Raw genomic sequence first — 27,636 nt, forward strand, 5'->3', positions numbered from 1 at the left:
CGAGTTATAATTGTATAAAAAGTGTACAGTGTACACTAGTTACTAATAATGAACACAGTACATACAAATACAAAGCATATATTAAGCCAACAATTATGATTTTACTTTGCTATTGTATTAGGAAAGTGGAGAGGACAAAAGGGGAAAGTGGTGCCGTGTCAAAAGCCTGTTCAAAAATGAATTTCTTAACAATAAAACATAATAGAACTCATTTAATCTCATTGTATTGCTTAAAAAGTTGATTATACATCAACGCGAAATGTATTTATTGGACATATTGTTGGACTTAATGAAATTATATAATTCAGCCACTTAAAATTATTGAATTGAATGGAGTGTGTCTACCTGTCCATCTTGTTAGCATTTACGCCGTTTCCGGTTTAGCTAGCGGCTAGTTGTTAGCACGTAAAGCCGTTGCTAGCTTTTCCCACACAATTTCACACCGCAGCTACAGTTGTGGCAGTTTTAATACAAATACGCCTTTAATTTTGACAAATGTTCACAAGTCCCCAACTTGACAAACACTAGCGGAGAATTTAATTGTTGAAGTGTGTCCACTCGTGTTAAAGCTAGGTGGGCGGTTTCGGTTTAGCTGGCGGCTAGTTGTTCGCATGCTAAGTGCTATTCGCAATTCTGTCATACATGACATTAAAAATAATTAATTATTCGAAGCTGGCAGAGCATTAACTAAAACAAAAATGTTTTTGACCTACCTGTTTTTTTTTGCCTTTTTTGTGTCCTCGCTTTCGTCTTCTTCTGTGCTCCAACTACAGCATCTGCGTTAGTCCAAAATAAAGAAAGTCTTTACACAGTCATTGCTATTATTCCCACACTTTGAGACAAATAGAATTAGCGTGGATGTAATTTAATGTTGTGTCTCATCAGTTTACTGCAGCCACATCCTCTCATTTGCTTTGTCTCATGTCCTGCTCAAATTTGACTGATTTTAATATCACTTCAATTAATAAAAGTGATTTTTTAAAAAGAAGAAAACATTTTTTTTTGGTCTCTCAGGTCTTTTTAAGTGAATTTTTCTTCATTGTTTTGGCTCCACAAACATGTCTACAAATGTGTTTATGCATATCACCTCCTACACGTCATCTGTCGCTGCTGTTGGACACAGATTTGGAGTCTGTCGCTGCTCGTACAAACCAGACTAATTTGGCTAAATAAAAATATACCGTCTATGTAAACATTTGAGCCAAATTTTGAAATATTTTTTTTTTTAACACATTCACAAGGCAAAATGGGGTTTGTGTTCAGGCCAAATTGAAATCTCATGATACTTTTACTGTGAAAATCAGAAATACAAATGAGTTTTAGTAACATTTAAGCTGGGGAAAAAAAACGAGACGACATGAGCCATGACCAGCTATCATCTTTTAATTATCTGCTGAGTTACAATCCTCCAAATGTACAACTCATGACATTTACAACAAACATTTAAGTTTATAGTATTTTATGCAGTTACTATGGATACATCTCCACTGGCATGTGTCTTCAGAAGAGCACGGATCTGATAAATAACCTTTCATACCTTACTTAATTAATTAAAACAAAAACAAGGATAAGTGTGGGCCCAGACCAGGAAACATACCGTGGCATGTTAACAGGGAATTGGTACAGTGATGGGACATGTGAACAGAAATCCTTTCTGACTAGAACCAACTGTCACATGGAGGAGAGACACTTGTCCTCTAGGGGGTGCTGTTGCTGCTGCTGTGGCCGTGTGGTGCTTGTTGGGAGGAGTCGAAGTTCCAGCAGCACAAACACAGTGATGCAGTGATCCGTGTTTGCGTTTAATTGACGTTGCTCCGTTTGCCGCATATTCACAAACCATACACTTAAAAACACACACTCTGAGAAAATGACGGCATCTTTGTTTTGTTCTGTTAAAATTACGCTCCATGATTTGCGTTTCTGAACAGAATTAGGACGAGAGCAGGGGCGTAGCGACAGGGTAACTGTCCGGGCCCCCTGAGAAGGACCAATTTACTCTTTACGCGCTAATTTCGTGAGATTTTTGAACACATGACACTCGCACTTTCTTTCTTCCGCAAACAAAACACAACCTCGGCTGCTCACTTAGACCCAACTACATTCACTGCAACACGTGATCGACAACTTTAAATCATGTGACACCGACACAAATTTTCAGAATGTAGCCCAACTTGCCCCACTCGATTATTTGACCCACCCTCGTTCTCTTCGCTCAGTGACTTTTAGTAGTTTGTCGGTGAATAAATTACCCCTTGGGAATGCTAATGGTAGCAACAGACAGGTAATGAGCCCGAAGCTAGCCATAAGACGGCATAATCAAGTAGCTATCGCTCACGTTAGCTTAGCATGTGCACATACAGCAACTTTCCGCCATTTCTAAATCGTTTGCAGCCACTTTTTTTTTTTACCAAAAGTTTGGATCTCCGTTCAAGCTAAAGTGGCGTTAGCTGAAAATACACAGCCTAAAAGTGCATCAGGCCATTTATCAGAGGGCGCTGTAACCTTAGTCATTTTTAATGCCATCTTGGCTTTAGAAAAATGAGCGGAAATTGCAGATTCAAGGCAAACCGTCCTCCTTAGCGCAACATCACAACACCTAGCATCTGAAAAGTGGCGTGTGGAAGCATTTCTGGTTCTACACCGTAACTGTAGATGGCACAAACGAACCAAGCTAGTCGCTAACCTGTGTGAAGAGGTGGAAAAGGGCTGATCGACCACACATCGTTAAAACTGGGAGTAAAAATAAATAATGTGGTCAGGTTTTTGTGCATGCGATGGCAAAATATCATAATCTCTTCCAAGGAATAGCGCAGGGTTTCCGGCCTAGTTCCCTTCAGCGACGGCATGTAAACATGTGGCGGCCTCTAAACCTGCAGAGCTGTCGGACCAGGGACAAAATCTGTTAATCTAAGAAAAAACGAGAGCGTAGATGACGGCAGAGGCGAGCAGGCTGAGAGAGAGAGAGAGGGTAAAAATGAACACTGGCACACCTTCAACGGGACTAAAACATGCACAGTTCCTAGTTCAGTTTATACTTGAGCTACATGGGGACACAACTGGGTGGGCACGTCATGGGTGTCGGCTTTTTCTGAAAAATGAACGGAAAAAATCACAACAGTAAATGTTTTGTTTAGCTTTTTTTTTTCTTTTGTTCTTTTGTGCACGGTCACTGATGAGAGATACTGGCAGATGAGTTCACAGCTAAGGTCGTAAAAGAGTGTCGTCTCTTAAATCTATTGCGTTAGGCTGTCTATGGCGCCTGAGCTCCTGTGGAGCGACTTGTAGCAGAAGATGCATGCACAAGTAAAAGTGAGGGAGAGGGTTAGGGTTAGACCGAAATCACTGCGTTGAGCGTTTGTGGGGAGGACGACCAAGAAATGAAGCCTGCCTTAACCGTGCTGAAATAAATCTATTTCTTATGGCTTTCAGAGGAGAGGTTTGCCGTCACATGGTCGTCGAAGAACAGTCAGAGGAGTGGCTTCGTTCAGGGTGAAGTCTTCTCCTTAAAACTTCTTCTAGGGGGGGGGGGGGGAAAGCGCTCAGGTTTGTGATTTTAAGTACAAACGACATCAGTCTAACCCTAGTGGAGGTGGGCGGGGCAGAGGGCGGAGGCATGTCTGTACGTCTGGCTGGCAGTTAACGCGACATGGTACCTTGGCACATGACAATGGGGCACGGGGGGCGGGAACAGTCATGAGGTGTCACTGGGTGGATGAGTGGGTGGGTGGTTGGTCAGGCAGGCATTAAGGTGGGGGTGGGGTCGTGGTGGTGGTGGTGTTTTTTTTTTTTTTATATTTTGGACACAGTCATTTAGCTCTGAGCAGTTAGCCGCTGCTCGGTGAGCGACGCCTGATGCGACACCGTCTTGTTTTCGTGAGCCCGCAGCTTGGAAACCACGTCGATGAACGCCAGGCTCTGCACTTCTTTGTGAAGAGGCTCTAAAAATACAAAAGAAAGAGGAGAAAGAAAGAAAGAAAACTGGAGGTGAAAAAATGGTACAGTCCAACATTTGAGGGATGACTCCGAGTTTCACTGTTACTACTTGTTTTAGCCATTAAAATGAATTCTATGTGATTGTGTTGAACAGTGTGAGGTCAAATTTTATGTATATAATTTAGTGCTGGGCGCGTGAATGGCGTCAACGTTAGCATGATGCGTTTCCATGACAACTGACCGGTAAAAGATGTGCGTGACGTCATGTTTACGTGACTCCCAATTGTTAAAATGAGTCTCTGAAGTGACGCTAAAGTTTAAGTTTAGTACACAGGTATGCTGGTTTTTTCGTTTAATAAACAGACCGCTCCAGTTCGACTGTAGGAGCGCTAACGGCGCTAAAGTAGCTAATGCAGCTAACAGAGCTAACTGGTAAACGGTGCCTGGACTCCGGTGTCGCGGCACGTTAACATGATGTCACGCGCGTCTTTTTCCGGTCAGTCGTCATGGAAACGTGCGTTAACCTAGTGCCCAGCACTAATATAATTAAATTTTTATTGATATTTGGGTATGTTTAGGTACCACCTATCCATCCATGCATCCAAAAAAAAATTTGGGAAGTGAAGCCGTGGGCGAAATTGAGTCTTTTCAACCAGTTTTCAACCAAATTTTACATTTAATTCCAGTATGAAATTGAGGTGAGAGCAGCACCCACAAATCTTTGTTGTGCACATTTGAATTTCCACTTGTTGGGAAAGTTGCAGGACATTAGTCCAATGTCCAGATTTGTGATTTTGGGGCGATTAATACTAAATAAGTTGATTTGTATTTATTACAGTAAATACAAATAAATAATAATCACGACCTATGTCTTACGTGGGCATCACAATTCTCTGTAATCTTTGTTCAAGTTGTCATCAATGAACCCTAATACTACTTCCGGGTACTTCACAATAAAAGCCTGTGACTGGCAAAATCATCTTATATGAGCTTTTATTTTGGTATTAATGTATTTATTTTTGAAGTTAAATTAGCCTTGGGAATAAAAGTATGGGGTTTTCCACAATGAAGTGCTTTAAGTCCATCATTTTCTGCGTAATGAAACAGCAGAATTACAGCAATGTACAAAAAAATCAAGGACTGACCCTGAAACTGCCACAAATGTTAAATTCAAATGAAGGCTCTGCTCTTTGTCGTCTGTGGATTTATCAAATCTAACAGTGCAAGTACTTGTGTATTCATAGTGAGAAAGCAGAATTCAAAGCTTTGAAAATAAAACGTGTAACTCCCCCAAGGACAGAATGAGTCATCAAACAGTTATCGGAGGAGGAAAACGGCAGTGTGTTAAAAATGGGGGATGATTAATGGAAGATTTAACACAGGTTTTTAACCTTGGAACATGAACGGTTCATTTCATAAAGCTTTAAAGGTGAAAAATGTGCACGTGTGTTTTTACCTGAGCCCATGACTGAGCAGATGAGGATCATGGAGTTGTACTTTATCTCTGGAGCGCTTCTCTCATCCGACAGCAGCTTGTGAAGCACCGACACCAGGCTGGCTCCAACAAAGTCCTTCTCTGCTGCCACTGCGACAAAGACACAGATATAACGTATAAAGTATTATATACTGCTCCAATTCTCAGGGGACACTGGACTGAGTCACACTGGATTTTGCCATTACACCGACACTATGAGTCACAAAAAGCTGTGCTTTTAATACATTTTATCTTAATTTGGCAGGTTTTCATTGAATTCAACCAACTCAAGAAGAGAAAAATGGAGACGTAATGGATGTTTGTCAACTTTTTAACTATCTGTAAATGTTTACACTTCCCTAATCTGATGCCATATAGAGCCAAAAACAGCAGCTTCTTCTTCATTAGAAGCAGAAGCAGCTGTTGTTTTTAAAGTGCTTTATAAATAAAGTTGGATTTGATTGGATTGCAAAAAGACCTTTAACTATTTCGAGAAAACCACAAAAACCAAATCAAATGGGTGTAAATATAAACTAAACTAACCTTCCATTATAAATAAATAATAAAAACTCTCACGTTGCCTCCATTTTGTGTCTTAATGTTGCTGCTTCTTCCATTTCTTACCCAAATCCAGCGACGCTATGAGCCCCAAAGCCACCAGGGCCTCATTCTGCATAATCATGTGCTCACTGGTCGCCATGGTGACTAAGTGCTTGACTCCTCCTCCCTGGATGACGGTCCTGACCACTTCCTGGAATCGGGGAAAAACAGACAGCGACTTTTAGAGCTTTAACGATGAATCGATTACTAAATTAATCATCAACTATTTTGATTATTGGTTTGAAGATTTTTCATTATTAAAAACAAGATTTCTGATTGTTTTAGCTTCTTAAATGTGAATATTTTAATAAACACACCGCTCCAGTTCCACTGTAGGTGCGCTAACCATCACGAAAGGAGCTAACGGCGCTAACTGATAAACGGTGCCTGGACTCCGGTGCCGCGGCACGTTAACATGACGTCATGCGCACCTCTTTTTCCCGGTCAGCCGTCATGGAAACGCGTCATGTGTTAACGCGCGTTAGCACTAATTTTATGACTTTATTTTGTGCGTTATTTTGACGCCTCACCTTGCTCTTGCTGTGTCGGATCAGGGCGGACAGGAGCCGGTTGGACTCGCCCATCACTCCTGCGTGATCTTTGGCTTCGCACCACTCCACCAGTCTCTCCACCAGTTTCCCGTTGGTTCCCAGCTGGTCCGCGGCTTCGGCTAAACCAAAACACACACACACACAGGATCACACAGTTATATATATGCGTGTGTGTGTATTCTGGGTGTCTCTTCTCGCTAAAAATCCAAATTATGCCTCCAAATGTACACTCAAGCTGGAGCTCTTTTTTTTTTGTATATTTCTGAGTGATTTTATCCATCTGTCTGCTTTGTGCACCTTCTTGAGCAGCAGTGTCATAATGACTCAGAAATGAAGACTCCAACAGTCTGAGGCTGCTCAGAATCTTTTATAATGATTATATGAAAGCTGAAAGAGAGCAGAGGGAAACGGAGGGGGATGATAAAAATATCCCTCACATGGGCTGGAAACTCAACGACCCGCTCTGTATAAGCTGCGTTTCTTCAGCGAGGATTCGTCCATGTGCTTCGGTGGAAAGAGGAGAAAGAGGCAAATAAACGACACCTGTTTCCTACCTTGTGTATCGATGAGCATACGTAGTGTTCCCAAGAGTTTGAACTGGACCGGAGGCATCTCCGACTGCAAGAACTTCAGCACCACGTCGGCCACGCCCGCTGACAGCATCTTAGATTTGTTTACCACTGTAAACGAGAGAAGCAGCAGATTTTCAGAATCAGAAGAACCGACCATTCAGACACAGTTTAAAGTTCATTTTAATCCGAAACATGACAGCCTCTACCCTTAGACGTTAGATCAAAATGGAAGAAACCTCAGTTACCAGGGACTAAGTGGATCAAAATGACAAATCCTGGAGTGGGTGCACTCGAAACGTTGATGGAAAAGGACATTTTGACTTGTCATCATAACTTTAAAAAGGCTTTTTTAGGGTCATGACATGACATAATCTATATATAATTGGTTGTGAGTTGAGGATAGAACTGGGGTCAGGCATTTCAGAGACGTCGCTGGCTCTGATGGAAAACTGTGGGGCTGTCGGTTTCATCGCATTGGTTTCAGGACAGAAATTCTTGTAGGTACTGTAATACTAGTGCTGGGCACTAGGTTAACGCATGACGCGTTTCCATGACGACTGACCAGGAAAAAGACGCGTGTGACGCCATGTTTACGTGCCGGAGTCCAGGCACCGTTTACCAGTTAGCTCCGTTAGCTGCATTAGCTCCTTTAGCACGCCTACAGTCGAAATGGAGCGGTCTGTTAATTAAAGGAAAAGAGCAGCGCTACAAATAACCAGCGTACCTGTGTACTGCGTATGTGTGCCTCTGTTTTTAAAGTTCAGCGTTACTTTACAGACTCATTTTAACAATCGGGAGTCATGACGTAAACATGACGTCACACGAGTCTTTTTCCAGTCAGTCGTCATGGAAACGTGTCATGCGTTAACGTGCGTTAGCGTTAACGCGTCCAGCACTATGTAATACTTTTAAATTTAACCGTAAAGGAGAGAATCAACTCAATCAAAAAACACATGCGATACGACGCAGCAGCTCACCAGGTATGGCCAGGTTCCTCAGGGCGCTGAGAGCGGCGTGCTGGACGGTGACGTTTCCCTCCTCGACATGTCGGTCCAACAGGTCCAGAAGCTTCTGCACGATGCCAGTGTCCACCATGTGGATGCAGTTCCCATCTATACAAACATACGCACAATGAGAGGAGTCGATTCATGACCCGTAAGGTAAGGCTCATAGATCACAGCCGTTATATGACACAGATGTCTCACTCTGTTAGATTTATTGCAGCTACGGTCAGCTAAAAACGAGGAGCTCTTTCTCTTTCTCTTTATATTCTACATTTCCAATCATCCATCATCGATCTAAAATGCAGGAACAACTGTCCGACAGTTTGCTCGACAGGCTTCAAACTTGACAGGTGATTTATTAAGTGCATCAGTGTGTGCAGTGTCAATTTTGACGCCGTTAAGATAAGAAACTCAAGAGATGTCTGCAGAAATTAAAATAAAAAAAAATAGTCAGATGCCATATGCAATTAATAGTATTACGTAAGATCTACAACCAATATGAGATAACACTATTAGCATCCTAGTATTGTTAATAGACACCAGTATCTAATGTGGTATAAGTAACAGCAAAAAACATGACAAAAGTAGCAGCAGCACTTCTTTCTGTCTGTCTATGCTCTGTCGTCTAAGCTTTAACGGAGTGGAGTAAATCTTACCGTTGCGAGCAAAGTTAGCGATGGCCAGAGCTCCTGCCAGCTGCAGCTGATGATTGTGGGACGGAATCCAGGACAGGACTCTCTGGAAGACGCTGCCCTTTCCTCCTTCAAACAGCTTCTGCATGGATTCGTCTAAAGAAGCAGAGTGGACAAATGTTACAACAGAAGAAGACGGTGATGATCCACAAAGCTGTCAATAAAACACAGTGATTCAGTTGAGAACTCTTTAATTTATCGCTGTTTTTGCAACATCTGTTTAGATGAACAATAATGAAAGGGTTGTTGTGCGGTCTTTTATTTTCTTTTAAATAAATACACTGACTCACACATCACCTCCTGTTTACAAAAAAGTGCTAATCTTGATGTGAAAAGGTTGTGTCAGGGTGACTCAACCCATTGTTGCTTTTTAAAGTGACTCAGTGCAACCACGGATAGACCTTTTTTTTTTGTTTAAGCTGAAGCTACGGAAGAGTATTAGGGCCACATGTATTCTGACTTTGATCTCAGAATTCTGACATTTTTCTCTCTCAGAATTCAATTTTTTTTTCTCAGAATTCTGACTCTAGTCTCAGAATTCTGACTTTTTCTTTAATCTCAGAATTCTGACTTTAAATTCCGAATTTAAGATCAGAATGCTGATTTTAAATTCTGACTCTACTCTCAAAATTCTGACTTTTTCTTTAATGTCAGAATTCTGACTTTAAATTCCAAATTTAAGATCAGAATTCTGACTTTAAATTCTGACTCTACTCTCAAAATTCTGACTTTTTCTTTAATCTCAGAATTCTGACTTTAAATTCCAAATTTAAGATCAGAATTCTGACTTTGAATTCTGACTCTAATCTCAAAATTCTAACTTTTTCTTTAATCTCATAATTCTGACTTTAATCTCAAAATTCTGACTTTTTCTTTAATCTCAGAATTCTGACTTTAAATTCCGAATTTAATTCTGACTAATCTCAGAATTCTGACTTTTTCTATAATCTAAGAATTCTGACTTTTTCTTTAAATTCTGACTATCTTTAATCTCAGAATTCTGACTTCATATTTTTTGTGTAACCCATGTGTCCCTAATACTCTGTATTGAATCCAACCTAGAAGAAGCAAGACATTGAATAGCCACCAGGGGGCAACTCTACTTGTTGCAAAAAGAAGTCCTTCTGAATGGAAATCCCTAGGATCTCAATTGAGATGTTTTACAACATCAATACAATTCTCACTAGTTTCCAGACTTGAGATGATGCTGATTTTGTGAATTTCTGTCTCATTTAGAGGACAACAGATGACGAAGCACTCCACATGTGTGGATGAACACCAGTGTGATTGACAGCTGCTACTGTCCAATAGGAGACCGGTTGCAGGCAACATCTGTGAACTTCTAGTAAAAAAAAAAAATGAAAATGAAAACTAAAAATGGCAACTGCCAAAAACGTGAATCTGGAGGCTTTAAAAATGACATGTCCCACAGGATTTCCAAACCCAGATCATTTTAATTCATGTGATCTACATTAATATTAATTGCCAATAACTGAGCCTAACTAAGTTCTATCAAGCCTGAGCTGTCAACGAGGCCAGCGAGTGAATATTTATGATGCACATATTCAGCTGTAATAAAACATTTACACGTACGTGTAAATTATTCATTCCCTACATCACTGGAGCTGGACGCAGGATATTTCTGCTCATGTTGTGTGTGAGTGACGAGGTGAAAAGTCCGATGAAGCAAGGTGGGTGTGTGTGGGTGTGTGTGTGTGTGTGGGTGTGTGTGTGTGTGTGTGTGTGTGTGTGTGTGTGTGTGTGTGTGTGTGTGTTCTCTCTTGATGCTGCAGAACCTTCACTGCTGCTTCAGCAGTGACAGCTTGAAGCGCGCATGAATTTTTTAATCACCCGTTACACAAGCGTCCATATATGGAGTTATGAGTGCTCAGTGTGGCTGGATGTGAATTTCACAGTTAAATCACATCACGGATTATTATTATTAGTTCTGTAAGCACAGCTGATGAGATTAGACACAGCTATTAGAAGGTAAACCCTGGCGTTTACCTCCCAGCAGCAGGAGAACCATGAGGTCAGAGGAGGTCTTGAGCTGGGCGATGTCCTCCTCCCGCTCGCCGTCCACAGTCTGAGCCACGACCTGCAGCAGACACTCCACCAGACCGGCCTCCACCAGCTGCAGCTTGATCACATCTGGCACAAAATGGAGGGGGAGAGAGAGATTCTCAGAGGATTGAAGCTATTTAACAGGATCCCTGTTTCACAATTAAAGCTTTGACAAAGCGGCGTTCGCTTGTTGCTCGTCTACAAAACCAATAAACAACAACACGCAGAGTACTGTACACTACATTTCTAATCGTCCATCATTGATCTGAAATGCAGGAACATCTGTCCAAGAGTTTGCTTGATAGGCTTCAAATTTGACTGGTGAATTTAATCTCAGAATTGTGACTTTACATTCTGACTTTAATCTCAGAATTCTGACTCTAATATGTATCAGAATTCTGACTTTTTCTTTAATCTCAGAATTCTGACATTAAATTCAGACTTTAACCTCAGAATTTTGACTTTAAATTCTGAATTTAATCTCAGAATTCTGACTCTCTTCAATCTCAGAATTCTGACTTTAAATTCTGGATTTAATCTCTGAATTCTGACTCTCGTTAATCTCAGAATTAGGACATTAAATTTATGAATTTAATCTCAGAATTCTGACTCTCTTCAATCTCAGAATTATGACTTTAAATTCTGAATTTAATCTCAGAATTCTGACTCTCTTTAATCTCAAAATTGTGACAATAAAATTCTGAATATAATCTCTGAATTCTTACTCTCTTCAATCTCAGAATTGTGACTTCAAATTCTGAATTTAAATTCAGACTTTAATCTCAGATGGGGACATTAAAGTTCTGAATTAAGCCTCAGAATTCTGATTCTTTAATCTCAGTATTGTGACTTTAAATTCTGAAATTAACCTCTGAATTCTGACTCTTTAATCTCAGAATTCTGATTCTATATATTTTTCTTTCAATTTTTGAAGAAAATGGGATGAGATTCTCAGGGGATTGAAGCTATTTAACACTTAGACGATCCCCGTTTCACAATTAAAGCTTTGACAAAGCGGCGTTCTCTTGTCGCTCGTCTACAAAACCAATAAACAACGCGCAGAGTGACAGATAAACGAGCTGAGGGACAGAGACAGCGAGAGCGAGGTTTCTCCAGAGTGGAGTTCAGTGGGACGTTGTCGTGGAGACGGACAACGTGGGAGCACAGCAGCGCGTCTGGGAGGGCGATAACAAGAGAGGCAGTAATCTGCTTTTACCGACACACTGGTGTTTGACTCAGAGCACCGGAGCTCGGCCTCTGTCATGACTGTGCAGTCGAGTCGGGGGAAAACACGACTCACACTGAGCAGATAAATGACTGCACAGTGAGTGGCCGTGATTTTCATCCACACATCCACCACGCAGTGTTTTTAATCCGGGATTAAACACTGTGAATGTGATCCCTGAGGAGCTTATAAAACCCAGCATCGTCATCACAGCATGGTGATTCGACTTGGATTTGTAAATTACGTTAGAGCTGCAACTAGCCATTATGGTCCATAAAATGTCAGAAAACGTTAAAAAACGTTGATCAGTGTTTGTCAAACCTGGAAATGACGATGTTCAGTTTGAATGATTTCTTTGTTATTTGGAGCAAAGGGTAAATTGAGATAAGATAATGCACTTTCTGTGTGTGAATGCAGCACTGGACCTTTACCAGTGTGGACAAAAAAAAGAAAAGAAGAAAATTACCATTTTCCGCGAGCGGAGCCAGGACCTCAAATATCATTTCCTTCTTCTCGTGCTCCGTCTGCTTCTGGAAGAGACGCACCAGCTCCTCAGCGATGTTAGTGGAGGCAAACTGCTCTTTACTGGACTCTGGAAACACAAGACATGTCATCATGTCATCATCATCATTTTATCTACATGAGTGCAAGCATTTCCCTATAACAGAATATTAGGGCCAAACTCAACAGAGAAAAAAAACCAAATCTTTGGAGAATAAAGTCATAATATTGCGAGAAATCATCATCATTATTTAATGAATGAATGAACAAATTTATTAAATGTATTGTCATTTTTATTATTAAACAGCAACAGGACACAGACCTATAGAAGAGGATTAGGGCCACACAGGGAAAAAATATTTGAGTTCTGACTTTAAAGATAATAAAGTCGGAATTCTGAGTTTTAAAGACAGAATTCGGAATTTAAAGTCAGAATTCTGAGAATAAAGTCAAAATTCTGAGTTTTAAAGTCGGAATTCTGAGATTGAAGTCGGAATTCTGGGTTATATAGTCAAAATAATGAGTTTAGTCAGAATTCTGAGAATAAAGTCAGAATTCTGAGAATAAAGTCAGTATTCTTAGTTTTAAAGTCGGAATTCTGAGATTAAATCCGGAATTCTGAGAATAAACTCAGAAATTCTGAGTTTAAAGTCAGAATTCGGGGTTTAGTCAGAATTTGGAGTTTCAAGTCAGAATTCCGATATTATAATATTTATATTTTTTTCCTGTGTGGCCCTAATCCTCTTCCGTACAGACCAGGCATTTCCTCCTCCATCAAACAAGACTCAGTTTCTTTTAACAATAGTCCTGGTTCTGATGTGCCAAAAAGAGCCCAAATCAAAATGTAACTTCACGAAATAAATAATCTGCTTGAATAATAATTCGTATTAGCCCGTGTAGAGAGCTGGCAGAAGTCTGGCATTCCCGCATTCAGACATTTCAGGGGCCACCGAGCAGTTTTGCTAACACATGGAGAGCTCAAAGTTCCAAACTTATCAGATCCACAGTGAAGCAGATGTACTCACCGAGCTCGGCCAAGTTCCCAAAGGCAATTAGACACATCTCTGTCAGGGCTGTGTTGTGGGAATGGATGCCGAGCAGCTTCACCAGAGTGGGGATCACGCCCATATTGATCAGCTGGGCTTGTAAGGAATCTGCAGCACACACAGATATACAGAGACGGAGACAGAGAGGGTTCAAAGCTGAGGAGTTCACAAACATACATTTAAAACACTCCGTTTAAAGCAGATGGCACTATGTGGATTCACTTAAAGTGAGACTATGAAGAAATGACACACTTGTCTTCTTTAAATTGAAAACAGAATGTTGTTTGTGCAGTTCAGAAACACAAAAACTAGTCAGTAAATTAAACAAAGTACTGAATCTGATGAGTCATTGACTGGATCTGACAACTTCCTTCTATCTTATACTGTTCGCTCACATCCAGCCTGATGCACATCACAGTCAGAATGTTAATGCAGTATAAAAAACAGTATCAGTGCGTTATTTAAATCCCCCCCAAAAATCCCAAAAGTGTGGATTTGTCTGAGGAGGAAGAAGCACCTGAAGAGCAGAAAGGACAAACTTCAGCTTCATGTCTGTTAAAAATGAATCAGCGGAGAGACGACAGCGGGTAGATGAGCAGAACAAAGTGGATGGAGGGAGGAAAAAAAGGTCATGTTTTACGTCACGACTTTTCCTCGCCGAAGAACCACGACCACAACACCACGAAAAGCAGGAAGTAAAAATCAGTCAAAAATGTCAAAAGAAATGCCGGAAAAACCATTTCCCTCCAGTGTAGATGAGACCAAAGCTTTTTTAGAAAAGCAGGTAATAAAAGCAGGAACTAAAGACTGAAAAGAACCTCGTGTGGCATTTGAGATATAAAAACAGAATGTTATTTCTGCTGCAAACTTTGATTTTAAAACACAGAACAAAAGAGCAAGAAGGGTCTGCGTTCTGGGAAACTGAAGCTGTTGAATCTAATTGCATTAGCGCGACGCAGCGGGAGCCATTTATACGCTGACCGTACGGTATTTACATAATTCACACTTAATAACAACATTTACATACGGTGCCTTTAAACAAGCGAGTCATTTTCTTTAAGTGCATAATGGAATTCATTTTAAAATGACTCATAAATGGACATTTTGCATTAAATGATGCTTCATAACCACCTCTTAAACACAGCAGAAGCCAAACGAAACCTCCTACAAGTAAGAAATACTGAAGCTAGCGATAATAATAACTCAAAGTGTCTGACTCTAAACGTAATGTATAAGATAAGTAATCCAATAAGAATGATCCATATAACCCTGTAAGCACATTACGCGCATGCTGAATTGATTCCGTTGAACCGACACAGTTTTATTCAGTGTGTTTTTTTCATTATTAGCTGGATATGAAGAGTCAGCTTTGTGCCGATGCCAAGACTCGCATCACCGGGGCCAAACTGTCACTGTGTCCAACCAAACATCATCATCATCATCATCATCATCATCATCATCTGCTTGCCAACAATAGTCGTTGGCAGCGTCTCAGAGTCGCTCAGGTCACATACGTGCTGCTCCTCGACGAGCCTCGTTATCACAGAGACACCAACAGACCAGCAAAAACACTCTTATAATATTTAAACATGCTGATATTGAATATGTTAAGTTACCACTAATTAATTAATAGGGATTAATGTTGATTAAGCGTCATATTTTTGTATTATTCTACTGATTTGTGCAAATGAAAACGTGAAAGATAGCTAGCATAAAGTGTCATTAACGCAATAATAATGGTCTAATAATCACATTTCAAATTTATGACAATAAATATTTAATACAGAATCTTGAAAGTAAAAAAAATAACATCGCTAATTAAATCGCAATTGTGATACCTGCGCGGAAAAAGTCGCAATTAGATAAGTAACGAGACCAAGGCTACGTAAGGAGCTGCAACTAGCGATGATTTTCGCATCGATTACGATTCATTTAGTAATTATTGTAATAAATTAACTAATTAATCAAATTATTTATTTATTAATTAATTAATTAATTAATTAATAAATAAATAAATAATACATTGTAATTAATTAAATGTTTCAGCTCTAGCTACGTCCAAACGTATGCCTCCGAGTGTCCCGAACACAGAACTTTTGCCACGTTCACACCTGACGTCCAGACTAATCTAGAGATTACGTGCACCTAAAACAGCGATTTATTTCCAAATACTTGGTAAAACCGTCTCATTTCAGTAATAACAGGGTAATAAAGTGTTAATAAGGAGATTATGTTGCCGTAATATCACTTTATTTACAAAGCACTACCTGATTCATGTCTTTTTCTGGGAGTTTTATAGTTTTAATTGGTGTGTTTTTACTATTTCTTTACTTTTTAAGTGAATCGTAACAATAATCTTGAATCTCTTGAATCTAATATCCAGGCAACAGCTTGGTAGTGATAATGATCATACTATTACCACGTTGTTACTGTACAAAGTCATTTAAATTCATTATCCAGAGCCTAAAACCACCAGACTCTGGAGCGCCGTCACTCCATCCAACAGCTAAACTCATAGGAAGGAACTGTCTGATGGAAACTACAACACTGTGAGCTGGCTCTTAGCAAACATTACTGACGGCAGATTACCTCAGAGAAAGTGGAAAAAGCAACAGAGAGCATGGAAGAAAGATCAGGAGGAAGGAAGAGTCTGAACTCTACTGTGTTCTGTCTGTGTGCAAGAAAGAGAACATTCGCTGATTAGTTGAGATTAGTGACAGTAACAGTTGATCTTCAGGGGAAAGAGGTGCTCATTACCATTATCATTGCTATAGTTCATCAGCATGCCACAAAAGACAGTCAAGAGCTTCTCATTTTCCGGCTCAGTATTTTGGTAGAGGGACTTAATGTGTTCAGCTACTATCTGAGCCCCTCCTGCCAGGTCAACTGCACTCCTGCCCTCATCTGCAAAACAAAGAGGCCAGGACACAAAAATCAACCACAACGCAAAATTAAAATTAAAATTAAAAGAAATAAATGAATAAATAAATAAATAAATAGAGAACCACAACTTCAACATACACACATAAGCAGAGTAAAACAGGTAAATCAGTGCAAACTAAGGCTACAAAACAAAAGAAAAATGCACCTAAGTCATAATTATGACATTAAAGCTACGCTCAGCGAGACTTTTCACAGCTAACATTTGTGTTAAAATAGCGTTACAGTCTGAATTTAAAGTGTTCAGTTAGTGCTCACTCTAGTGGTTCTGACAGTCAATCTAAAGGGTCCAACCAATCGAGAGGGGTCTGTATGCAGAGAGCAATAAAAGGGCGGGGCTTTAAGTGGAGCTGATTTTTCCTACTGCTTATAATAAAAAATAACTGTTAAATGATTCAAAAAACTAAACATTTTTGTTGTGAGAACAAAAACTATTAATTTGTAACTAGGAACTGGACTACGCCATATTTGTGAGTCCGGTACCGATATCACAAACTCCAGTATCTACCGACACCGGTACTAGTCAATTATAGTAATTTTTAGACCATTTATGAAGCTGTTAACACTTTTCTGCCGAGTCATTTTAAAAGATAATAATTCTCCAAATAAATGGCCACCAACATGAGTCAGCGAAAATGCTTTTGCTAGTTCTTTTATCTACATTTTACAGCCCGTGTATCGTGAAGCAGCATGTTTGGATAGCATCGGATTTGACTTTTGTACCTATCCAATATCCGATCCAGCGATTTTGACCAGTATCGGAACGATTCCCATTCCGATTCGTAACAATAATCAGCCCGTGTTGATTATTAAAAATAAAAACTGATCATCTACTTCAACACAATCGTCTCTAAGAACAGAAGCCAAACGAAACACCAGGAAAAGTCAGTCATCTCAGTCTCAGTGTGTGTCGCTCACGGCCGCCTGGACTCTTTAGTCGACAAGGAAAAGTCATGTTCGTGATATTCCGATCAGCTCATGTGCAGCTGTGACTCTACATGGTGTTCCAGGAAAAGGCAGGAGCTGGACTCAAGATAATCACAGAGCTCAGGAGACTGCTGTAGTCATGGTGGTTTATCCAATAACTCGGTGGTGTCAGTTGAGATAAAGTGCAGCTATATTTTATCCACTTTAAAAAAAATCCAACTACAGTTTGAAACAGTGCAATTAACAAAGGATGCAAGTTGTTTGTTGGCGTGGTTTAGGTGTATAAAAATGAGATCAACACGACGGACATAATTCAGATTTTTCTCATCCTTGCAGTGGTGTGTTCATGCTCTAGTGTGTTTTAAATCCATTACATGATGAATTAATCTCATCACGTTTATTGCTCCAAATCAAACTGTGAGGACAATATCCAAAAAAACAAAACAATCTGATTACATTCCCCTAAATCATGAAGCCCTGACTGAAGGTTTGCTGTGTCATATAATCCCTTAATTCTCGTTCCGTTTAATCATTTGCACATTTAACACTGAAGCGGAGCTGTTCCTGGTTCTGAAAGGGAGCAGAACACATCAGTACACAATTAAATATTCAGTTATTTTCTTTCATTTAGATTAGACTAAAATGCCTGGACTTCAGCCGACTAAGACAAACACAGGACGATGCACGATAAAAAACCAACATTTGACCAAGTTAATATTAAATGAAAGTGGTTTCAGAAGATCTGCTTTCATTTATTCTTCAGGAGCGACCGAGCCAGAGTCATATATTATACATCACAAGCCAGCGAGCAGCTGCTTCTCCGCGCTCTCCCAGAGCGTCTTTCATAAAGCCGTGCCAGCGCACCGTGACCCCCCTCCACTCCAACAAATGTCACCTCCCAACAAATTCCTCAGATACCCAGATTTTGACCAAGACCACAAAAACTCACGCCGCACCAGGACCGACAGCTGCGACTGAAGCCTCTCCAGCAGCCGACAAAGGTCCGACTCAAACCTTCCAACTGTACAGAGAATTCTTCTTGTTCCTTTGTCAAATACAGTCATAATACTGTCAGATAAACACTATAATACAGATGCATCAAAGTAAATGGGATTAATGTGGCGCAAGGCTGCTGTTGACATGCTGTGAAAAAGGAAAATAAATCAAAAAGAGCCTCATGTGATGTGATTCTCATGTGATATACAAATGCAGAGCTAGTTAATGTAAGTTAATAATCGTGAATACTCTCCGTGTGGTAACTGTGTCATGCAATACTGTCATTTCTGTGCCACACTTAAGGCAAAACCAATCTAACACAGATGGAAAGATGATGTTTGATTGGTTTGGCACCTGGATGTGTGGCATATACAAAAATATGAGTTCAAAAATTTAATTTGAAGTGAAATTGAACCACGAGAACAAATAAAAGTGCTGAAAATTTCCAACTGAATCATATTTAGTGCAATCAGGGCTCCCACACCTTTTCAATGACTTTCCAGGAGCAATTAAAGGGCCTAATGTGCTGTCACAGCTTAAGATGTGAGGGCCACTTTGCCCCTGATGTCGTCCACTTTTACTGATTAGCAACAAGCTCTGAATCTTGACAAATGATTGTCCTTGAGATCTCGGTCAAAGTCTTTGTCATTTTGAGACAGAGATCTTGGAATTTTCATTTCCCCGACACCACGTGGTCATTTCCTCTCTCTTTGCCTCACTTTACTCGCTCATTGTTCTGCACGGAATCTCACGTCAACAGCGGAAAGAGGGACAGTGGATAACGTCTATATTACGGCGCTAGTAATTTACGACTCGTACGACGTACATCAAGCTACGCAGGGAATTAAACAGTAGGTGGCGTTGTAAACAAACAAGGGAGACATTTACCGATATATCAACTAGGGCTGCCACGATTAGTCGACTAGTCACGATTACGTTGACTATTTAAATCGTCGACAACTAATTTAGTAGTTTCGGCAAGCTAACGGGCTAGTTAGCTGCTAACATTAGCGTAAACAGAGCGCTAACCAACTACTTACTCATATTCATAGCTGCAAACGCTAACATTAGCTATGACGATTTGATTCGTTAGCCTTAGCACACATATTTCATGCGTTTTCTGTAACGTTATAACAGTGCCTTATCCGTTTACTCAGCGGTTTGCACTTTATGTTTGTTGCTACAAGCATATTTCATTACAGGTTTAATGAACTATCGTCTTAATCGTCTTCATTTTTAGTTAGCATATACCTTAAACACTTCAACCTGAAAGCTAATGATTGTTATATAAGAGCAGCTGCATCAAAATAATCATTTGTGGCAGCCATAATATCAACTTAACTTGTTTTCTTGCACAAAAGTCAAGCACTTTCAATGACTCGGCTCTATTTAGAGCAATTTTCCAAAACATTTTTTTTTTCCAAATTCACAAACTTTCAAGGATTTCAAGAACCTGTGGGAACCCTGTGCATTACATCTAAAAGAATTTATTCAAATTCAAATATTACAAATTGAATTTAATCACATTTTTTTACTCAGGTAGTTTAAAGAAAGGGTTCTAGAACATGTTCCAAGTCATAGTCCAAGAAGGATCTATCAAATCATTGATGGTGTATTTAAATATGTGATCAGTTACGATAAAAACCTGTGAGGTTAACAAACAGCAGGTCGTGACATCACGCAGACAATCAGGACTACAAATACTGAGATAACTCAAACAAGTATTAGCCTACTGTGAAACACTACATACTGTACATGCAGTAATATCTGTCATTTGTCGGATATTTCTTTCACCGACTCCTGTAACACAGTGAAAACAAGCAGCGTCGGGGGAAATCACTTCCGCGTGCGAGTGCGTTCGATATCGCGTGCTTACTCAAACCTCGGCTAAATTTCCCCGAGCTCAGTCGTGTAACTCTTAACTCTGTTAAACGCTCGCCTGCCGTAGCAACGTTTATTACCATGTGTGTGTGTGTGTGTGTGATGACAGGTCTCGTGAGGGGAAAACGTCGCTCCCCAAACGCACAAAGCAAACTCCTACTTACGGCTGTCATAACAGATGTTGCCAAGAGCTCGGCCGGTCTGCAGTAAAACCTCCTGGTCGCTGGAGTTTAGGAGCTGAACCAGAGGAGGGATGAGGCCGGCGTCCACGCAGGAACTCCGCATGAACTCTGCGGACGAGCAAGGACATCAGAGAAGAGATCAGAATATGAAGTCTTAATTATGCAAACCTAGACCTCAGGGATCTTTTATATGATCAAGATATGAATAAGAACATCTGTGAAGGTTCTCCCTCATCCAGGTCACAGTCATCTTCAGGGAATAGCTGTAGGCACCACCAATAACTGCTAAATAACTATTCTGATAGGACATTAATCTATTTTAGATGTGTTTTCCTTTTTTAAATAAAAACAAGTGTGATTTCAGCTTCTTTAAATGTGAATTAATCCCCCGTCTCTCTGCTCGTCTGTGACACAAAGCTAAATATCTTTTGGTTTGTTTACAGACGGAGGCAGCGGCGGCGGATCAATAACTCCTGTGTTTGCCGAGATGTAAAATGAAAGAGGGATTTTTCTTGGATGCACTTTGGTGCAGAGAGGACAGAGCAGTTTATAAAGCCACATAAACTTCAGCTTCCTGTTGGGAAAGGCCGTCTGACTGTGAGATAAAGCGGCAAACTGTTTCTTTACGATGGCGTAAGCTTAACGTTGCGGTGCTAAACACAGAGAGGGCGTGCATCGCCAGTCAACTGTATGTGAAATTCTGACTACGAGTACCTCATACAACTACACTTAACTGAAATATCACTTGAATACAGAGGTCAACTGATCACTTCAAGTATAAAAAAGCAAAAAGCCTTCTTCCCCTCTTTCACTAAGGGGAATAAAATAGCCAATGTCATGATATTGCATGAAAATGTACATGACAATAATGATGACAATATTAAAAACACTCAAAACTAAAAATCCATCAGTGCATAGTTTAAAGACAAAGTGTATTTCCATACGTCTCCAATGATCTAATGACTACATAATTTGTATTTTTAACGCTTTTCCAGCACCTTACAGCTGTAGGTAATTAACATGAATATATTATACACCCAATATGATTATTTCATTCTTTCTATTCCAATAAATAAGAAATAACATTTTGCTATAAAGCATCTAATGAGCGAACTGTTTGGTCAGGAAATGCAGTCATTTCAAGCATTTTAAAGCACTTTTCAAACGCATTGCCAATGTATTGATATTTCTGAGGGTCACTGAATGCAACTCATATCTGCGCCTCAAAATTCAACAAGCTGTAGACCGTGAATTAGTCACATAAGCATAAAACAGCTGTTTAAGTAACTTATCGTGTCCTACACACACATTTTGAGGTAAAATGGCCTTTGAATGATTCTATATGTGATCCATCATTTTTGCTAGACATGCTATTATCCAGTAGTAGAACCATGCAGAGCAGAGCCAGCGTCCGCTAATGTCAAGAGGTTGTAAAACGTCCGATCCTAGCTGATTAATCGGCTAAAACAATTAGTCTGTGGACCTCCACTTCAAAACAATCAGCTCAGTTGACAGACAAAACAGTCGGACAGAAAAGGCAGTTGTCATTAGCCCAGCTGTCACTCGGGTTCCTTGCAGACACTTCCTGAAGTGGTGACAGATAAATGCCAGCGGGTCGTTGCCAAGCTTGGCAAACTGCTGCGGACTGATCATTAGCTGCAGTCTCGCAAAGCTGCTGGAACCCATTCATTATCCTAACGTTTTCTTTGCCCCGACCTCTATTCACGTCTGCTTCTCTGCGCTTTTAAGCTTCTGCTGTGCCCGCGCTGACGCATTATAACATGTCATGTCCTCGCACAGTGAAACATCAGGGAGGAAAACAGCCCCCGGTCTTAAATGACCCGTCAGTCAAACGCGTAATTCACACGAAGCTTTAGAAACAAAACACTTTCTCATCATTATTTATCAAACAAAACTCTGATGGCAGAGACACGAGAGGATGTGAGCAGGAGAGACTGTGAGATTAGAGACAAGAAAGACAGGATGTTCTCGAGTGGGTGGAATTGGAAGTGAAACCTCACCATTTTTGGCCACCTCAGCGATCACGTTGGCTACTTTAGGAGTGCAGGAAGACTGGGGGCTCAGCAGGCCGGGGAGCAGGGGGAGAACGCCCATCTCCTGGAACTTCACACTGGCCTCGGTGTCTGTGGATGGAAAACAGAAAGGGCATAAATCGCAGTCGATGTGCACGATTTTTCAGAAGCACAGATGAGCCGGATCACTAAAATAGCATTAAAATACATTAATTGCAGTAGAATTCCATCACCTCATTGTGCTAAACATGTTCTTCAGAGGAGATAAGACATGATAATCACAGTTCATATTTGAATTGGTAACTATTGGTGCCTTTTTTACTCTCTCTCTCTCCCTCTCTCAAACCTGAGGTGCTCAGATTTCACTCAATCCACATTCAGGTAGTGAAATTTGGCACCTATTTATACAACATGAATTAGTACTCGATTATAATAACATCATCTGGTTGGTACCACTTCAAGTATCGAGCACGGAATTCAACCCTACAGCGTACACTATGCACTTAGCAAATAAATCTGATAACAAAGCATCAGCATGTCTTTTTCCAACATTTTCCAATGCAAAGCAAAAGAAAATGGTTAAAAAACGACATGCTTATTGTACAGTAGTGTCTGGGCTTAACTCACTGTTGTTGGCGAGTGCTTTGAGCAGACAGTCCAGACAGCTCTCCACGCTGTCACTGGTGCTGTCTGAGGACGCTAGCTTCAGCTTGTCCAGGGCTTCACTCAGGTTGTCTGCAAAAGACAAGGTGACAGTGGTTTTTAATACAGGATGATAGACGAGACAAGAAAAGAGCACAAGTTATGTTTCAATACAAGCCAAAAACTCACCAGCTTTTATAAAGAAATCCAGCTACAGATATCGTTTCTCAGCGACAACACAAGCTCTTACATCTTATGTTGCTTATCACAGTGTGAGACCAGTAAAAGAAAAGACAAGCCTTGGCTTTCACATCCACCGTCTACACAGGAAGCACCAAAATATTGGTAATTGCCCAAAAGATATCGCAGACTGGTTCAGAGATTCCGTTAAACTCATTCCTCCTACTAGCGTCACTGCTAGGAATCATAACATTTCGATGCTGGTGAATCAAACAGGCGTGGAAATATGTTTGGACAAGGGAATGCACAATATTATCGGGATGATATCGCTACTGACCAATATTGGATTTGCAATGTATTATCAGGTATCGCAAACATCGGTATCGGTCAGTAGTATCGGTCCGATACTGGTCAAAATCACTGGATCGCTTATCAGATAAAGTCAAATCCGACATGATCCAAAAACCTATATACGTCGCGTTTGGGAAACTACAGCATGTCTTTGAAATGACTCTGCACAAATGTGTCGTTAACAGCTTCATTGTTAAATAAATGGTCTAAAATTACTGTATCGGTATGGTATCGGACACAGAGAAGCGGTATCATCTAGGGCTGAACGATTTTTTATTAATATCGAATTATTTTGACAGGAATTGTGATATTAAAACAGGGGAAAAACACGTACATAGCGGCATCAATTATCGGTCCAAGTGCTCCCGATTTATCGGCAAAATAATGCATCCCTAGTTATGTTTCAAAACAAGCCAAAAATTCAGTTACAGATATTGGTTATTGACAGAAAGGCTAACTAGTCGCCAAAACTGCTTCCGAGATTCCGTTAAACTCATTCCTGTTATTAGCATCACTGCTAGGAGGCATATAGTTTCGATGCTTGTGAATTAAAAAGGCGTGGAAACCCGTTTGGGCGAGGGATGCACGATATTAGCAGGATGATATCGCGACTGACCAATATTGGCTTTAAAACGTATTATCAGATATCGTCAAACAAAGGTATCGGTCAGTAGTATCTATCCAATATGTCCAATGTCTTCAATGACTCAGCAAAAAACAGCTTCATAGTTAAGTATCGGACTAATATCGGTATGGTATCGGACACAGAAGTGGTATCGTTTAGGGCTGACGATATTGAATAAATATCGAATTATTTTGACAGGAATTGTGATATTAAAACAGGGGAAAAACACGTACATATCGGCATCAATTATCGGTCCAAAAATATCATGCATCCCCAGTTATGACAGTTTCTTTCTTACTAAAATGTTATATTTGGCGTCAGTGAATCAAAGAGTCAGGATGATGATACATTGCAGTATTGATTTTTTTTTTCCTTCTATCCCACCCTGCATTTTCTAACAACTGCTTCACATCTCCAGCAAAGCATGACATTGATTTACTGGATCGATGCTCCATACAGATCTATTTACAGCCCCGATCCAAAAACTGGACTGGTGTGTCATTCATGGACAGACAACATCTGGGCCTTACGCCGTTACATGTGTTTCCAGACTAGAGTAATGCTTATTCACTCCGTCTGCTGCTTCCCTGCTTCCTCAGCTCAGACTCTACTTTCTCAGCAAAAACCTGATTAGGACTGACAGTTGGATTTGATCCAGAAAAGACAAATTACTAATTACTCCAGAGGCTGACACACGACTTCCTCCTATATTTCATCGATCATCACTGGAGGACGGAAGCAAAGAAACGTTTACAGTAACAGCAGGAGGGTTTTTTCTTAATGCCAATCCAGCGTTGTGCCATCATACCTACAGGTGATGATGTGATTGCATAAGGCTTGTACACACACACACACACAGTTGCAGTGACCCAGTTGTTTCACTGCACAACCCACACATCACTTCATTACTTAATATCACATGACAAAAACAAGCAGCGGCGTCTGGAGCACAACCTTTACAGAGAGGTCGACCGATACGGGTTTTCCTAGCGTCAAATTTATGATGCAGATTTTTTCTTCTCTTCTTAGATTAATGTCTGCCTCTCCAGTGTATATTTTATCTCTGTACTGACTGCAGAGCTATTAGGACTTCAACTAATGATTACTTTCATCATCAATACCTGGAAATGATGTCATGTTTTAATCCACAAACCAAATGTATTCAGTTTTAATGATTTCTTTGTTACACGGAGCAAGGAAACGAGACAATATTCACATTTAAGAAGCGGAAAAATCAGAAACCGATGAAAAAGATTTCTTCAATGTGAATATTTTCTGGTTTCTTTGCTCCATATAATGAAGAAAAATACATTTTCGGGTTTGAGAACATAATTTCCAGGTTTGAGAAACACTGATCGACATCTTCTGACATGTCCTGATGTTCTCAGTCATCCAGAATATCGTACAGTATCTTCATGAGCAGCTGGACTTCCACCTAAATCGACGCTCTTGACGATATTATGTGCTATAGTGGACATTTACTACTGCAGGAATATTACACTGCAATATATTATTTACTTACTGAAACATTGCCCAACCCTAATGGGAGGTTACGCTGAGATGATCTGCACAGCGGGCCTTTAAATATGTGTGTGCATCTCATTCAGTCTGCTGATGCAGTGGCAAAGCAGCTCAAGCTGTCAATCACTTGTGCACCAAACAGTGCAAACAGTATGGAGAGCAGTGCAGTATAGACAGCAACATACAGTGCACTGCTGCTGCTGCTGCTGGATCCTGTTGCATAACAGCTGTGGAGATGGAGGAGAGCTACACACACACACACACACACACACACACACAGACGTGCTCTGCCATTACAGGATGGAGCTTCATGTAGCAGCTGCCTGGAACCATCGAGCCATTTCGGGGGTCCTCAGCCGCAGAGAAGCTCCTTCCTGTCCGTGGAGCCAGCCAGCAGTGTCACCGGTGAGAGGCGGTGGTGATAGCCCCGGTGAAACGGTTGGATGCTGGGATGGAGGAGTCAGGGGGAGCCACCCCACCCCACCCCAGCAAAGGCACGCACACGCGCGTACACACACACATTCACGCGCCCGGGGCTTCAGTCAGTGTAGCCCAATTCCTCTTGACAACAACCACACACTCAGCAGAAAACTACCCCAGTGTCAGCCTCCCCTTTCCCCCCCAACATTAACACACACACACACCGTCAACTCTCTAACATTACATACATGTTTTCATTCGGTTCAAATAAGCGTTTAAAAAAACGCGCCGAGTTAGCTTAATTTTTAGCTAGCTGTCTACTCACCCATCTCGGCAGGAGCAGCAGGATGTGGCTCCGGGAAAAAAAAAACCCGGCGTGCTCAACTCTCCAGAGCAGCCGCAAACCGAGTCGTAGTAGCCGGAGGCCCCGCTTTTCACACTCCGTTCACCGGCGCTGAAGACAGCTGAAGTGGCGTGGGGTAGGGGGGGGTTCGTGTTAGCGAGCTAAAGAGCCACTCCGCCGGGCCGGTGGTAGTGGCAGACAGTCCCCGCTCCGATGGATGCTGCTGTGCGGCGGCCTGTTCACCGGCTCACTGACTACCAGGTTAACACATCCGCCTTCCTCTCATATCCACGCCTAGAGTGAAGAAGAGCCGCTGCCTGCTTCTGCTTCTGCTTCTGCCCACCCCGAACCAGCCGCTTCACAGTCTTCTCCTGCCGCGGTCAAGTCTGCCACGCAGCGTGGAGAGTGTGACTTCCGGGCGCTGCCTTCAAAATAAAACTTCTCTGTCGGAAACACTGCTTGTTGTGTTGTAGACGCATTGCCGCCAGGTGGCAGCAGAAGACGTCTTTAAAAAATATATGAATTTTGGTCACTCCTCAGACAAACAAAGCTACTTTCCATGAAATAGTGAAATATGCATATGAATGTCAGACCACAAACAGACTAACACGTTAATAACCAAGTCATAAAACACTATAGTATGGTAGACAATACACATATTGACAATGCAAGCTAAATTTGCAAAGAAAAAAAATATTGTGCATATTAATAAATAATAGTAAATGGTAATAAAATAAATAAATATAGTATATGGTAAAAGATTGGCTCTCCCGTGACCCTCATATGGAGGATAAAGCTGAATTTTGAGATCTGTCAAAATGGCTGCTATTAACCAATCAGAAGCCAGGGCTGATAGCAGCAATAGGTTGTCTTATGCTGCGTTCCATTTACATCGGAACTCGGAGTGACGTCAGGGGGAAAAAAAACCTAGAA

General features: G+C 40.8%; 1 protein-coding gene across 2 annotated transcripts; it reads right to left on the minus strand.

The window, feature by feature from the left end:
• Nucleotides 1–1,469: 1,469 nt before the first annotated feature.
• Nucleotides 1,470–27,024, minus strand: rap1gds1 (RAP1, GTP-GDP dissociation stimulator 1). 2 transcript variants are annotated; one of them, XM_083903271.1, is made up of 15 exons: nucleotides 26,686–27,024; nucleotides 23,249–23,356; nucleotides 22,610–22,732; nucleotides 20,571–20,696; nucleotides 16,420–16,566; nucleotides 13,642–13,770; nucleotides 12,582–12,707; nucleotides 10,834–10,977; nucleotides 8,791–8,922; nucleotides 8,108–8,242; nucleotides 7,113–7,238; nucleotides 6,538–6,677; nucleotides 6,032–6,158; nucleotides 5,390–5,518; nucleotides 1,470–3,938 (listed from the first exon to the last, which is right to left on the minus strand). In XM_083903271.1, the coding sequence occupies exons 1-15, from the start codon at nucleotides 26,687–26,689 to the stop codon at nucleotides 3,811–3,813; spliced, it is 1,824 nt and encodes a 607-aa protein (XP_083759397.1). In that variant the 5' UTR covers nucleotides 26,690–27,024; the 3' UTR covers nucleotides 1,470–3,810. The 2 variants fall into 2 exon arrangements, with proteins under 2 accessions (XP_083759397.1, XP_083759398.1); XM_083903272.1 differs by lacking the exon at nucleotides 16,420–16,566.
• Nucleotides 27,025–27,636: the final 612 nt, after the last annotated feature.

This window comes from Microchirus variegatus, assembly GCF_963457635.1.
Source record: "Microchirus variegatus genome assembly, chromosome: 2".
In the NCBI taxonomy this organism is placed as follows: Eukaryota; Metazoa; Chordata; class Actinopteri; order Pleuronectiformes; family Soleidae; genus Microchirus; species Microchirus variegatus.